The sequence below is a fragment of the Rhineura floridana genome, chromosome 9 (genome assembly GCF_030035675.1).
Source record: "Rhineura floridana isolate rRhiFlo1 chromosome 9, rRhiFlo1.hap2, whole genome shotgun sequence".
In the NCBI taxonomy this organism is placed as follows: domain Eukaryota; kingdom Metazoa; phylum Chordata; class Lepidosauria; order Squamata; family Rhineuridae; genus Rhineura; species Rhineura floridana.
Window position 1 is genome coordinate 88,214,024 of NC_084488.1, and position 13,095 is coordinate 88,227,118.

General features: G+C 39.4%; 1 protein-coding gene across 7 annotated transcripts in view; it reads left to right on the forward strand.

The window, feature by feature from the left end:
- The window catches only part of CAMK2D (calcium/calmodulin dependent protein kinase II delta), a 208,945-nt gene that overhangs the window by 115,564 nt on the left and 80,286 nt on the right, over positions 1 to 13,095 (forward strand). For all 7 annotated transcript variants that reach the window (XM_061585327.1, XM_061585328.1, XM_061585324.1 and 4 more), the window contains exon 4: positions 5,503 to 5,557. In XM_061585327.1, coding sequence (XP_061441311.1) covers positions 5,503 to 5,557 — 55 coding nt within the window. The remainder of the gene's footprint in view (positions 1 to 5,502; positions 5,558 to 13,095) is intronic.

Here is a 13,095-nt window from a genome sequence, read left to right on the forward strand (position 1 = left end):
TGTGGCTGGATTTTATAGGAAGTTTGTGAGAAATTTTGGGGAAATAGCAACCCCCTTGCATGTATTAACAAAGAAGAAGTGTTCTGAGCGTGTGGTATGGACGGATGAATGTCAGAAGGCTTTTGATCTACTGAAGCAAGCCTTGTGCCAAGGACCCATATTAATAGCACCAGACTATGAGAAACCATTCATTGTGGCTACAGATGCGTCGGACCTGGTGCTGGGAGTCGTCTTGCTACAGGAGAGAGAAGGCACCAGACATCCAGTGGCGTACCTGAGTCGCAAGCTGACGCCGAGGGAGAAAAACTATTCGTCGGTCCAGAAGGAGTGCCTAGCGGTCGTGTGGGGACTGAACAAGTTGCGCCCATACGTGTGGGGACGAAGATTCACAGTGACTATGGATCATCGGGCCTTGTTATGGTTGCAGACTATGAAAAACCATAACACTATGCTGCAGAGGTGGTCCTGGGCCCTACAGGACTATCAAGTGGACTTCCAGTTCATCAAAGGCAAGGACAATGTACTGGCCGATGGACTTTCCAGGCAAATGGCTGGGACTGCAGTGACGTGACCAGATGGAGGAACAAAGAAAGACATTTTCCCCATAGAGACTTGTATTTGTTAACGCGACGTATAAATCCTGGAACAGGAATAATACTCTGCCGTTGTTTAAGGGGGGGAAAATGTGATGTTCCTATATTACTGTATATATGGTAAGTGTTGGTTGTTTAGAAAATACATGGCAAGTAGTGAAAGAGGAGGGGGAGTGAATGGGCAGTAGAATGCTAGATGATTGGCTGAATGTTTAAAATGGCTGAATGTATAAAAGGAAGAGTGAGAGTGGAATCGGGGGGGGGAGAAGAGAACTGAGTGGGTTGCTTGGTGGGGTTTGAGAGAGTTGTTTTGCCAGGAGAGAGTGAAGAAGGAGGGAGGTGGAGTTCGGATTAGTATTGAGTAAAACCATATGCTTATGTGCCTTAGGAAGAAATCTTGTTAATCTTGTTAGCTTTGTTATCTTTAATAAATACTTAATTTGGTTTACCAAAGGCCTGATCCTTGACTGGGGTTTCACAGACCAGAAAGGAGGGTAAGGTAATGACCAAGGCTGAAGGGGAACTGTAACAAATGGTGGCAGCGGTGAAGAGAATAACAATACAGTATTCAGAGCCTCTGGGAATACTAGTATTAGGACGTTACTGGTGGTTGCCTAGCAGGGGGATCTGTTGAGATCTGTGCTAGAGCGGGGAGAGAAAAAATAAAAAAGGACAGTCCGGACTGGTGGAGTCCCTGGTGGTGCCTAGTGACAGGCAGTAGCCACGCGCAGGTAGGAATCTGACAGGGAGAGCCAGGGAAGGGCGTCACAGTGCTCAGCATGGTTTTTTAAAATCCCACTGTACATTAAGCCCAGCTGTTTTAAAAAAATAAAGAGTCACGTCGACTTGACTTACATCACTAACTAATACAAATCTCAAAATTTACCATAATTCCATAGAATACACAAGGGTTTCTTTCACTATGAAGTCCATATAACCAGCAGTCTCAATGTTCAATAAACCAAAGCACAACCAACTTGAAAGTTTTTGGAAAACTGCCTTTCAGATGTAGCCCAAGGTTTATAGCTGAATCCAGTTGTCCTTCTTTGTGTATTGTATTGTTACTATTCTTGAAGATTATTCTTGAAGAATTTTATTTTTAAAATCCTTTTGCTTCTTGCCACATGGCATTTCGGTGGTACGATGCATCTGAACACAGTGGGTTTTATTCAGTAGTCTTTGTACCCTGCATCTGTCTAGGTACAATAGGGCCCCACTCATACGACGGGTTACATTCCAGACCCCTGCTAAAAAGTGAAAATCACCAGAAAGTGGGACATAGCCCAAAGCCTGCTGCTGCTCCAGTGCGATCAGCTGTACAGTACAGCTGATTGCGTGCTACAGCTGGAGCTCCCCACGCTACAGCTATTTGCGCACTACAACTGATCAGCTGTAGCGCGGGAACTCCAGCCGCCGCACTCTAGCTGACAGCACTTGGCCTCTGAAGCTCCCTGCGCTACTGCTGATCACTACGGCTGATTGCGCACTACAGCTGAGCTGTCAGCTGGAGCATGGCAGCTGATCAGCTGGAGCGCAGGGAGCTCCAGCCCCTTGGCAGAGCTTGGCCCCTGAAGCTCCCCACGCTACAGCTGATTAGCTGTAGTGTGGGGAACTCCAGCCGCCGCGCTCCAGCTGACAGCAACCAGCTGTTGCGCAGGGAGCTCCAGCTACTGTGCTCCAGCTGATAGCGATCAGCTGTAGCACGGGGAGCTCCAGCCGCCATGCTCCAGCTGACAGCAATCAGCTGTAGCGCGGGGAGCTCCAGCCACTGCATTCCAGCTGACAGCAATCAGCTGTAGCGTAGGGAGCTCTAGCTGCTTGGCAGCACTTGGCACCTGAAGCTCCCCACGCTACAGCGGAAGCATGGGGAGCTCCAGCTGCCACACTCGAGCTGACAGTGCTTGGCCCCTAAAGCTCCCTGCGGTACAGCTGATCGCTCCGCTGGCACCGTATTAGTAGAACGACAAGAAGCGGGGCCCTACTGTATTGTTTTTGAAGCCATCTAGGTTAATGTCTATAATCGCATTCTGTGGCAGAAAATCCGTAAGTTAATTATGAATTGTAACTAAGAACATAAGAGTCTGCTGGATCAGGCCAGTGGCTCATCTAGTCCAGCATTTTATTCGCACATTGGTCAATCAGATGCCCAAGGGAAGCCTGCAAGGAGTACCCGAGTACAAGAGTACTCTCCCCTCCTGCGGTTTCCAGCAACTGGTATTCCAGCAGTCTGCCTGTGACTATGGAGGCAGAGCATAGCCATCATGGCTGGTAGCTGTTAATATCCTTGTCTTCATGAATTTGTCTAATCCTCTTTTAAAGCCATCCAAGTTGGTGGCCATCGCTGCTTCCTGTGGGAGTGAGTTCCATATCTTAACTATGTACTGTGTGAAGAAGTACTCTCTTTTGTCTGTCCTGAATCTTAAACTTTCAGCATGGTTGGATGTCCATGAGGTCTAATGTTATGAGAGAAGGAGAAAAACTTCTCTCTGCCCACTGTCTCTATGCTATGCATAATTTTACAAACTCCTATGATGTTGCCTCTTACTTGTCTTTGCTCTAAACTGAAAAGCCTCAAATGCTGCAACCTTTCCTCACTCCATCCCCTTGATCATCTTGGTTGCCTTTTTTGAACCTTTTCCAACTCTACAGTATTGCATAGTATACAGTATTCTAAATGCATTTGCACCATAGATTTGTATAATTGGCATTATGATATCAGCAGCTTTATTTTTAATACCTTTCTTAATGATCCCTAGCATGGAATTTGCCTTTTTCGCTCCTTTTGGAACTCTTCACAATCCTTTTTTGTTTTAACAACCCTGAACAATTTAATATCATCAGCACATTAGGCCACCTCACCACTCACACCTACCTCTAGACTGTTGATGAACAAGTTAAAAAGCACAGTTCCCAATACTGATCCTTGGGGGACTCCCAATTTCTACATCCCTCCACTGGGAGAACTGTTCATTTATTCCTACTCTCTGCTTTCTGCTTCTTAACCAATTCCTTATCCACAAGAGGACCTCTCCTCTTATTCCATGACTGCTAAGCTTCCTCAGAAGCCTTTGGTGAGGTACCTTGTCAAACGCTTTTTGAAAGTCCAAGTACACTATGTCCACTGGATCACCTCTATCTATATTCTTGTTGGCACTGTCAAAGAACTCTTAACAGGTGGTGAAACAGGATTTACCTTTGCAGAAGCCATGCTGGTTCTGCTTCGGCAAGGCTTGCTGTTCTATAATTTCATGAAATAGTCTTTCCGTTTATTCTGAACCTAATCCTGATCAATGTTAGGTTACCCCATGTTCTAGTATTATGACAGAGAAGTAAAAATTTCTACACACTTTTTCATACCATTCATAATTTTATAAACCTGCTGCTCAGTTACTAGCTGACCACTAAAACTGGAAGGATCAGTACTGCTGGGTAAGTCCACAGAAGGGAGAAAGGTAGTGCAAAGCTGGGTAACAGGGTACCACATCTTTTTTGTATGCTTGCTATCATTTTCTGCTTTTCTAGTTGAGCACGTACCGATAGTCCCACAGCAAGGGAAATTCCCATATAAATTCCCAAGGGAAATAGCATGCTGTTTGGATTGCCGAAACAACTAAGTTACCTGAATTGTAGGTGGCATATGCATTATCTGAATTGCAAGGATCTTTGACATATTTTATTTATTTATTTATTTATTACATTTATATCCTTCCCATCTTCCCAAAGGAGCCCAAGGCAGCATGTTATGGATCAGGTGGTCAAGAAAGCAGAGTGTTTGTGTTACTGGCTCAAGGCTGTGGTCACTATATTTTGTTAGTGAACAGCAAGCTCTTTAAGCAATTTCCACTTCCTTTAACAGTATGTTCTTCTAACACCTTCAAGGTAGAAGGTGTTGCCATTTAAAGAGATGTGGGTCTTGTAAATGAAAATGTGTGCATTTCTGTTTGATGGGAGTTGACCGGGTGTTTGACAGAGTAATTACTTCTTTCCAAGTTCAGATCAGTTGTTTGAGTATCTGAAATGAGGCCTTGACTGAGGCTAGTAGCTCAACCTTGGGGAAAAAATGGGAAAGAGCTGCACTTTCTACATAGTAACTTTTCAGCTAACAATAACAACTGTGTATTGATAGGATTTCCTAACGTGAACCAAAATGTATTGAGTTCTGTATTCATTCTCTTCTTGATAAAAACAAAGTGCTTTTGATTTATTCACAGTGAAGGTTGTGAAAGATAGTATGCCTTTGTTTCTCTATCTTCTGGATGTTTTGGTTGTTAAGGTAATGGTTAAACAACTTTCTCTGTTCCCTATCCATTGCTTGTTGACACTTGAAACGTATATGCTGATTCCCATTCAATGAAATCTGCAAATACATTTTTTGTAATGTATCCACCTGGTTACCCAGCATTTCTACTGAAACTGCAGTCCACCCTATGAAGGTTTATGTGCCCAGAAGCTGTTTGAATAAATTTGACATAAGTTAAGAGCATTCATGAAATATGGTTAATATCCTACAAAAGTATTATAATATATTTGGTTGATGGCTGTGTTGGCAAGTGTAGGTGTAACCAAGCCTTCCCCAACCTCCATCAGTCTCCATAAGCATGGCCATGGTGTCTGGGGCTGCTGGGAGTTGTAGTCCAAAACATCTCGAGGGCATCAGGTTCGGGAAGGCTGGTGTAACCCAAGGGAAGAGATACAAACCTATTAGATGGACTGCTTTCTGCGTTAAGAAAAGAAACACTCTTGTCCTATAAAAATTGAGTTAAAAAGTAATACAAAGCAAATCTCTAATTTTTTTTATAAAAAAGAAAAAATGAATTATCAAGGATGGGAGATAATTATGGAAAAAAAGGTGAATTAGACAAAAGAGTAGAATAGAGAGAAAAATCTTATTTTTCTTTCTTTTTTATAGTGCGACTTCATGACAGCATATCAGAAGAAGGATTTCATTACTTAGTGTTTGATTTGTAAGTATACCTGCTATATACATACCATATCAAGCCAGTTTTTCCAAGGGGAGGGGAGTCTACAAAGCCTCTGTGTGTGTACGTGTTGTGTGTTTCAAGTGTTTGACAGATGAAAAGGAGGCATAAGCGATTCATAACATGGCAGTGAATGAGTACATTTTGTCTAATTGCATCTTGAGATCTACAGTATCCAAACATCTAAGTTGTTAGTCCATTTGTGACTTTAGTTCAAATCCTTCCCCAGCTGTACATTCCGTAAACGGCATTGAGCAAAACACGTTTTCTCAACTTCAGTTGCATAACTGTAGAATGGAAATATCAGCTAGCTTTCTTGCAGTGATTATCTGTGAATAATGGAGAGAAATATTGTAAAGTATTCTGTATTTTTTGAAAAAGTTACGAAGATACTACTGTCTTGCCAATTGGGCACACACCCAGTAATTTTCTCACTTGAAAGTTGAACATTAAACCTAGTATCCAGTTGATGGACAGGTTTGGTGGGGTTGCCATCTACAAGCCACTGTGTGGCATAATACTGCAAATCTCTGGTGTCAAGTCCACATTAAAATGTATGTGCAACTCTAGTGTGAGTACCCCTTACCATCACTTGTTGGCTGTAACTATGGTTAATCTGAAACAGGGTTCCTGTTTCAGATTAACATAGTTATAGCCAAGAAATGATGGGCAGGGGGGGATTCACATTAGGGTTGCATGTACTACCCTGTGTTTGGAGAAAAAAGTACTGGGTTTTGATCAATAATTGCAAGCATTTCCAAGTATTCACCAAATCTGGATGACCGTTGCAAGAATTCAAAATGAATGCTCACAAAAATGCAATTGTTCCTCCCCAGATTTAAGGGCTGCTCATGTAAAAACTGTTGTTGGGGGTAAGAAACCCATTCACTGCAGGGGACCTTCATACCCCAAGGGTCCTCCTTATGAGGTGGGCTTTTGTTCTTAAACAGCAGTTTTCCACTAGCAGCACTTCAAATCACCCCATTTGCTAACTGGTGGAGACAGTGTGCCCATCTGTTTACAGCATAGGGTGACTTGAAGGGTTGTACCCAGGCTGTAGAAGGTGGGTTGTGTCCACCTGAAATTCTGCTTGTAACAATTTGGGCTGGTGAACGCACCTGCTTCAAATTATCCTCCCCATCCCTAATTCACACCAGAAGCAAGAGAAAGCAGACAAGCCTGAAGCCAGCTCCTATCTTCTTAACCATTGTTAAGAGGTTATCAGTATTATTCCAGCTCTTTCATCTTGTAAGTACCTTATTTCAGTAACATGAATGGCATGGATGCCTGCAGTAGAACTGAATGGAAAACAACATCGCACCAATTAAGCAATGCTTATTTGGATGGAGTATTTGAGCAAAGTTGGATTAAATTGTGTTATGCACCCATATATGAATATTTGTTTTCAAATACAAAAAAACCTTATGAAAGGACATTAAGTGTCACAACGATAAGGTTTTAACATATTTTATTAACAGGAATCTCATTACTGTACCTACTATTGTGGTGTGCTTTCGTGCTCTTTCTTGCACCCATAGGTCGCCTTTTAGAATCAGTTTTTCATTCTAAAATAGCAAACTGCCCTTTTCACTTACACTTGTTGATAACCTATTGCCTTGAGTAGCAAAGTGCAAATTGATTGTTAGTGAAGCATTGATCCATATAATCTATAAGCAGAAATTGCATGTGAAAGATCCACATTGTCAGTTGCAGACATCAGTAACCCAATTATATGTAAAGTAGTAAGTCTCATGGGTTTTAATGGGATTTGCTTGGAAATACAGCACTATTCAGGAGTTTTACTTGTGTGTTCATCTGAGTGGGGCTGTGTAAAATAGCCATGTCCTCATTTTCACATGTGCCGACTTGACACACACCCTGGCATCCATGCCTATAGCACAAATGTCTGCAAGGATGGAGCCTTTTGTGTGCTCAGCTGTATGCACAAATACTCCATCTCTACAGATGATTGCTCTGCATGTGCGGATGCTGGTGGGTGGGACTAGTCAGTGTGCACAGTGTCAGGGGTGGGGCCAATCATTGCAGCCCTGCTCATGTGTTGTGAGAATGTATGATTAAAACTAATGAACAGGGTTTAAGGAGCCTTTGGGCTTGCTCACTGCACACTGGTTTTGAATCTGGTGGCACCTTTGTTCTTTCACTTCTCTTTCTTAAGGCATTGACCCCAGTAATTTTCCTCCAATATCTTACTGATGAATTGTGAATATTGTGCTGTTTTTGAAAAGTTGAGCAGCATGCCACTACAGCTGCGAAATATGGATATGATGTGTTCCTATGCAGGCACGTTCCCCTACACATAAACTTTAGAGGGATCAGCATAGTGTTCGATAGATCCTGTCTTGGGGAATAAGGGTGTATTAAGCCATGTGTCAGGGTTAGCCAACGTGGGGCCTTTCTGATGTGGTTGGCCAGCATGCCCAGTGGACAGGAGTGGTGGGAGTTATAGTCCAGCACCTAGAGGGCACCACATCAGTTGTCACTACCTTATATTATCCATCTGCATGCATGGCTGCACCAGTGCCCTGTACTTTGACTGCAAAAACCAACAACTTATCAGTCTAGGATACCATGCAGCATATGCTTTGAAAAATGATTACGAAGAATAATAATTATTGAAGCACCACTTATGGGCCAAGAACCCTGAAAACCTAAAGAGTCTCTGCCCTGGAAAGTTCATATCTGTGCAAAGGACTCACTGCTAGGCTAGATCCTCAAACATGCGGCGTTGGCTAAACTTCAGACATCCCTGGATGACATTGAGGCTTGGTTCAGATTTAACGAGAAACTATGTATTCTGAGATACATAGATCAGCTTTCCAGTTCAGATGTAATGGAAAACTGTAGTTTAACAAACTTAGGAAGTTTTTAATTGTGTCATGCAAGCAAGTAAAGGAAAAAGAGAATGAGAGGAGGGAGAGTACAGGGCCGAGGCCTAATAAACCATGATTTATTACGGAGCGATCACTGCATCTGAAATATATACCGACCTGCAAACATTTTCGATTACTGATTGTGAAGTCCGTCCAAGTAGACTTAAGTGGATTCCGAAACTAGAAAAAGAGATTGCAGATAGATTGAACTATGAAGGCAATCTGGCCCAAAAAGACCTTATACTTCTTAATAATCATCAGACCAATCCTTATAATCAAGTCCAACAGATATTAAAGGATCTCCAGCAGATTTTTCAACCAAATATAAAAAATAACCTAAAAAATCGTAGGTTAAACTCCAAATCATGGTTTGATCATGAATGTGTAGAGAAAAAAAAAATCTAATTGCCACCTTTAAAGCTTTTAAGACTAATAGATCACAAGAACTGCTGAATATATACTGTGAAGCCAAGAGACAATATAAACAACTTGTAAACAGGAAAAAGAAACTAGGGCTAAAAGAAATCTGGATTAATTTAAATAATGCAGCCAAATTAAAAAAATCTTCTTTATTTTGGAAATTAATAACAAATAATTGGTTAAAAACTTCTATAAACCTAGAATGCTATATTCCGGCACAAACATGGGAATCCTATTTTAGGAATTTATATAAGGATGACTTAGATTCTCAAATCCCACAAAAATCTACTGCTATAAATATAACTGAATGGCAACCAGTTAATGTAAAGGAAATCCTAGATTTACTATCTAAACTAAAATCAAATAAAGCTCCTGGGCCAGATAATATTCCTGCAGAAGTCTTTAAAAACAATGCAGAATGGTGGGCCCTGGTACTTGCAATACTTTTTTCTTATATAGATCATACTATGCAAATACCGGCTGACTGGGGTATGGCAATAATAGTCCCGATTTATAAAAAAGGTGCAATGTCTGATCCAGCTAACTTCAGACCAATAAGTTTATTAAGTGTAATTAGCAAATTATATGCTGCCCACTTATATAATAAATTAATAATTTGGACTGAAAACGAACATATTTTGGATCATGAGCAAGTAGGTTTCAGGGCGTGTCGTTCAACTATAGATCACGCCCTGGTTTTACAACATCTAATAGAGAAATATACCAAAAGAACAAAGGGCTCTCTTTGTGCTGCCTTTATTGATTTTAAGACAGCTTTCGATTCGATATCTAGAGCCAAATTATGGGGAAAATTAGAAGGTACCAATATTGACTTACGCCTACTATCATTGATAAGAGCCCTCTATGAAAATACTTACCTTAGAGTTAGATGTAATAATAAAGGCCATCTATCAAACTCTAACACTAACCCGGCCTTGTGTTTTTAAATTGTTTTTTGTGTTTTAAAATTTGTATATTTGTTTTTAATGTTTTTAATTGCTGTAAACTGCCCAGAGAGCTTTGGCTATGGGGCGGTATATAAATGTAATAAATAAAATAAATAAATAAATAAAAATATACGTACCCATAAAGGTGTTAAACAAGGTTGTATATTGGCCCCACTTTTGTTTAACATCTATATAAACACAATAGTAAACTCTTTAGCAGCAATCCCGTCTCATCCCCCAATACTAGCAGAATCACCTAGATATATATTACTATATGCAGATGACTTAGTTTTAATATCCCAAACTCCTATAGGTTTAAAACGATTAATATCCGCTACAACAAACTTTTGTGATAAAGAGCACCTTATAATTAATTATGGCAAAACAAAAGTTTTTTTTTTTTTACAATAATTTTTATTCAAATTTTCATAAAACATACAAAACAAAATCATAAAACATTCAAAGACAAAAAACAAAACAAAACAAAAATGATTAAACAAAAAAAATAAAATGTTGACTTCCCATTTGTCACAGATCAAATCAGTTATAGGTCTACAATATATAACAATCCTGTCTCTTAAATTATATTATAAAATCACTTTCCTCCAGTAGTTATCTTAATTAATCATCAAATCTCATAAACATTACTTTATTCTTTCCACAAAAAGTCAAAGAGAGGTTTCAATTCTTTAAGAAATATATCTATCAATTTTTCTCCTAATAAACATGTCGATTAATCCATCTCGTTAATAATAATAATAATCTTATTGTCATAACCATAGTCCAAATAAACATATCGATTAATCCATCTCATCAAAATCTGTTAGGTCCAATAATTTCAATAGCCATTATTCCATTATCCATATTAATTCCATCTTCCATCTTCAATAGTCCTGTTAAGTCCAGTAATTTCAGTGTCCAATCTTCCATTATCAGTATTCCATAATAATCTTGCTGTCATAGCCATAGTCATATAATAAGAGTCTGATGGGAATTTCCTCTCTCCCAAATATTTTCTTGCCATCAATTCTGAATAAGTTGCTGAAATATTGTTGTAAAGTCATATCTCTGTTCTTCTTTTTTACAAAATGCACTGGTTCATCTCTTGAGAGTTTTTCCATTGTCACATGGCTGCTGTTAGTTCCATAGATTTTCTCTATATCAAGCTCCATCACGTCATTCCAGTCCAGAAGATTATCCAAGCCATTGATAACTTTATCTCTAATATCTTCATTAATTTCTTCAGAGATAACGTTAAATTCCAAACAGTAGATTTTATTTCTAATATCCATAAACTCCAGATCTTTTTCCAATTCCACATTTGTTCCAATCTCCAGGGCTTGTATCTTCCCTTTATTTTTTCTTTTCTCATCTCTGATCTCATTCTCCTCTCTCACAGGATCCCCTATTTCTTTAAGCTCCTGCGTCATTTTGCTCAGTTCAATTTTCAGCTCCTTACTGCCCTGTCGCAGGGTTTGTTTCGTTATCTCAATCTCATCCATTATTTTCTGAAACATAGTTACTTCCAGATTCTCAGCCACTTTCTTGATTGCCATTTTTTAAAACCACGAAAACAAAGCAAAACAAAAATAAAGAAGAACCACTTCTTATTTCAGCAACAATTGGGTTAATATTCCAGGCTTGATGATATCACAGTATAAACAGAGCAGCCTGCCTTATCTCTCTATGTTCAAGAATACAAAACAAATTTAGTTCCCAGCATCAAAACAGTTAGCGGCGTCGTGAAGAAGCAGATTCGTCAAAATAAAATAGACCAAAAAGAGAATAGTCCCAGACAATATAATGTTCCTCGGAATAGAAATCCCTCTTCTGTGTATATCTTTAGAATGCACTTCCAGGACAGCTTTTTGCAATAGAAACAGAGATAAGCTGTTAATTTCGTGAATAACAGAGAAGAGTTATAACTCACCCAGAAGCTCTTTAAAGCTGATTAAATTGACAAATCTCTTTTTGCTGCAACAATTTAAACCAAGTAAAAAAAATAATAGAAAGAAGGGTGCTTGCCTGTTAGTCTGTTTTCTCTTTGAAGAAAAGATAAACGTATCGCATTAAACAGATAGAGCTTGTTCGGAAGTCCGTCCGGCATTGCTGGCTGGACCTTTTCTCATAAATCAATGAAATCCAGTCTTCCCAACAAAAACAGGCTTTTGAGGTTGATCTCTACGTTTCTCCCTGCCCGGGAGAAATTTCATCAGTCAAAAAAAAAATGTTCTGACTGATTTATATCTGAATAAGCTTCTTTTGAGGCGGGAGCCCGTCTCAAAAGCAGGCACAAGCGAAGTCACCCTTCCCGGAAGTGGCAAAACAAAAGTTATGACCTTTACAAAAAAATAATAGACCGCCGATCCATCTTTGGCGATTAAATGGGCAACTGTTAGAACAAGTATCTGCTTTTAAATATTTAGGGATAATTTTACAACCATCTGGATCCTGGAAATCACATACAAAAATGATTACCTTAAATGCGATGAGGACATCGAAAGCTCTGCTATCTTTTTTCTACAACAAAGGGGGTCAAATTATTCCTGCTGCTATTAAAAGGTTTTGTGGCAAAAGTAATCCCTCAGTTGACATATGGTATGCAATCCAATACCTGTCTAAATTTTGCACCACTTGAGGCAGTCCAAAATTTCTTTTTAAGGTCGATTTTGGCAGTTTCTCGTTGTATCCCAAATTTTATTATTAGATTAGAATTAGGACTACCCTCAGTAGAATCACGTATTTGGAGTTATAGAATCTCATTTTGGCTGAAACTTCTATTTAATCCAGTAGGTCTGGCACCTCACACATTAATTGATAATCACCAATCTACTTGGAAACTAATGATATTAAATAAAATATCGTCTTTAGGTTTTTCTACTCAAATAATTCTAGACCTAGGCTATGAAAGAGCCAAAACAATTATTATCCAACGGATCAAAGATATTGACTACCAACAGCATTTGATGCTCATAAGACATCATAGATATAACTTAAAACCTTTGAGTCCGATGGCCTATATATCAAACTTGACGATTCCTAAATGGCGTAGAGCCTTTACTCTAGCAAGATTTAACATTTTACTATCTGCATTGCTAGAGGGTAAGTACAAAAAAATCCCTTTAATTGAAAGAAAATGCCCATGTGGCATTGATGAAATAGAAACAGTTGCACACGTTTTCCTATATTGTCCGTTTTATAATACTCTTAGAACTCAATTAATTACCCCTATTTTGAATTCGAGTTCCGGAAAAAATGACAGTTT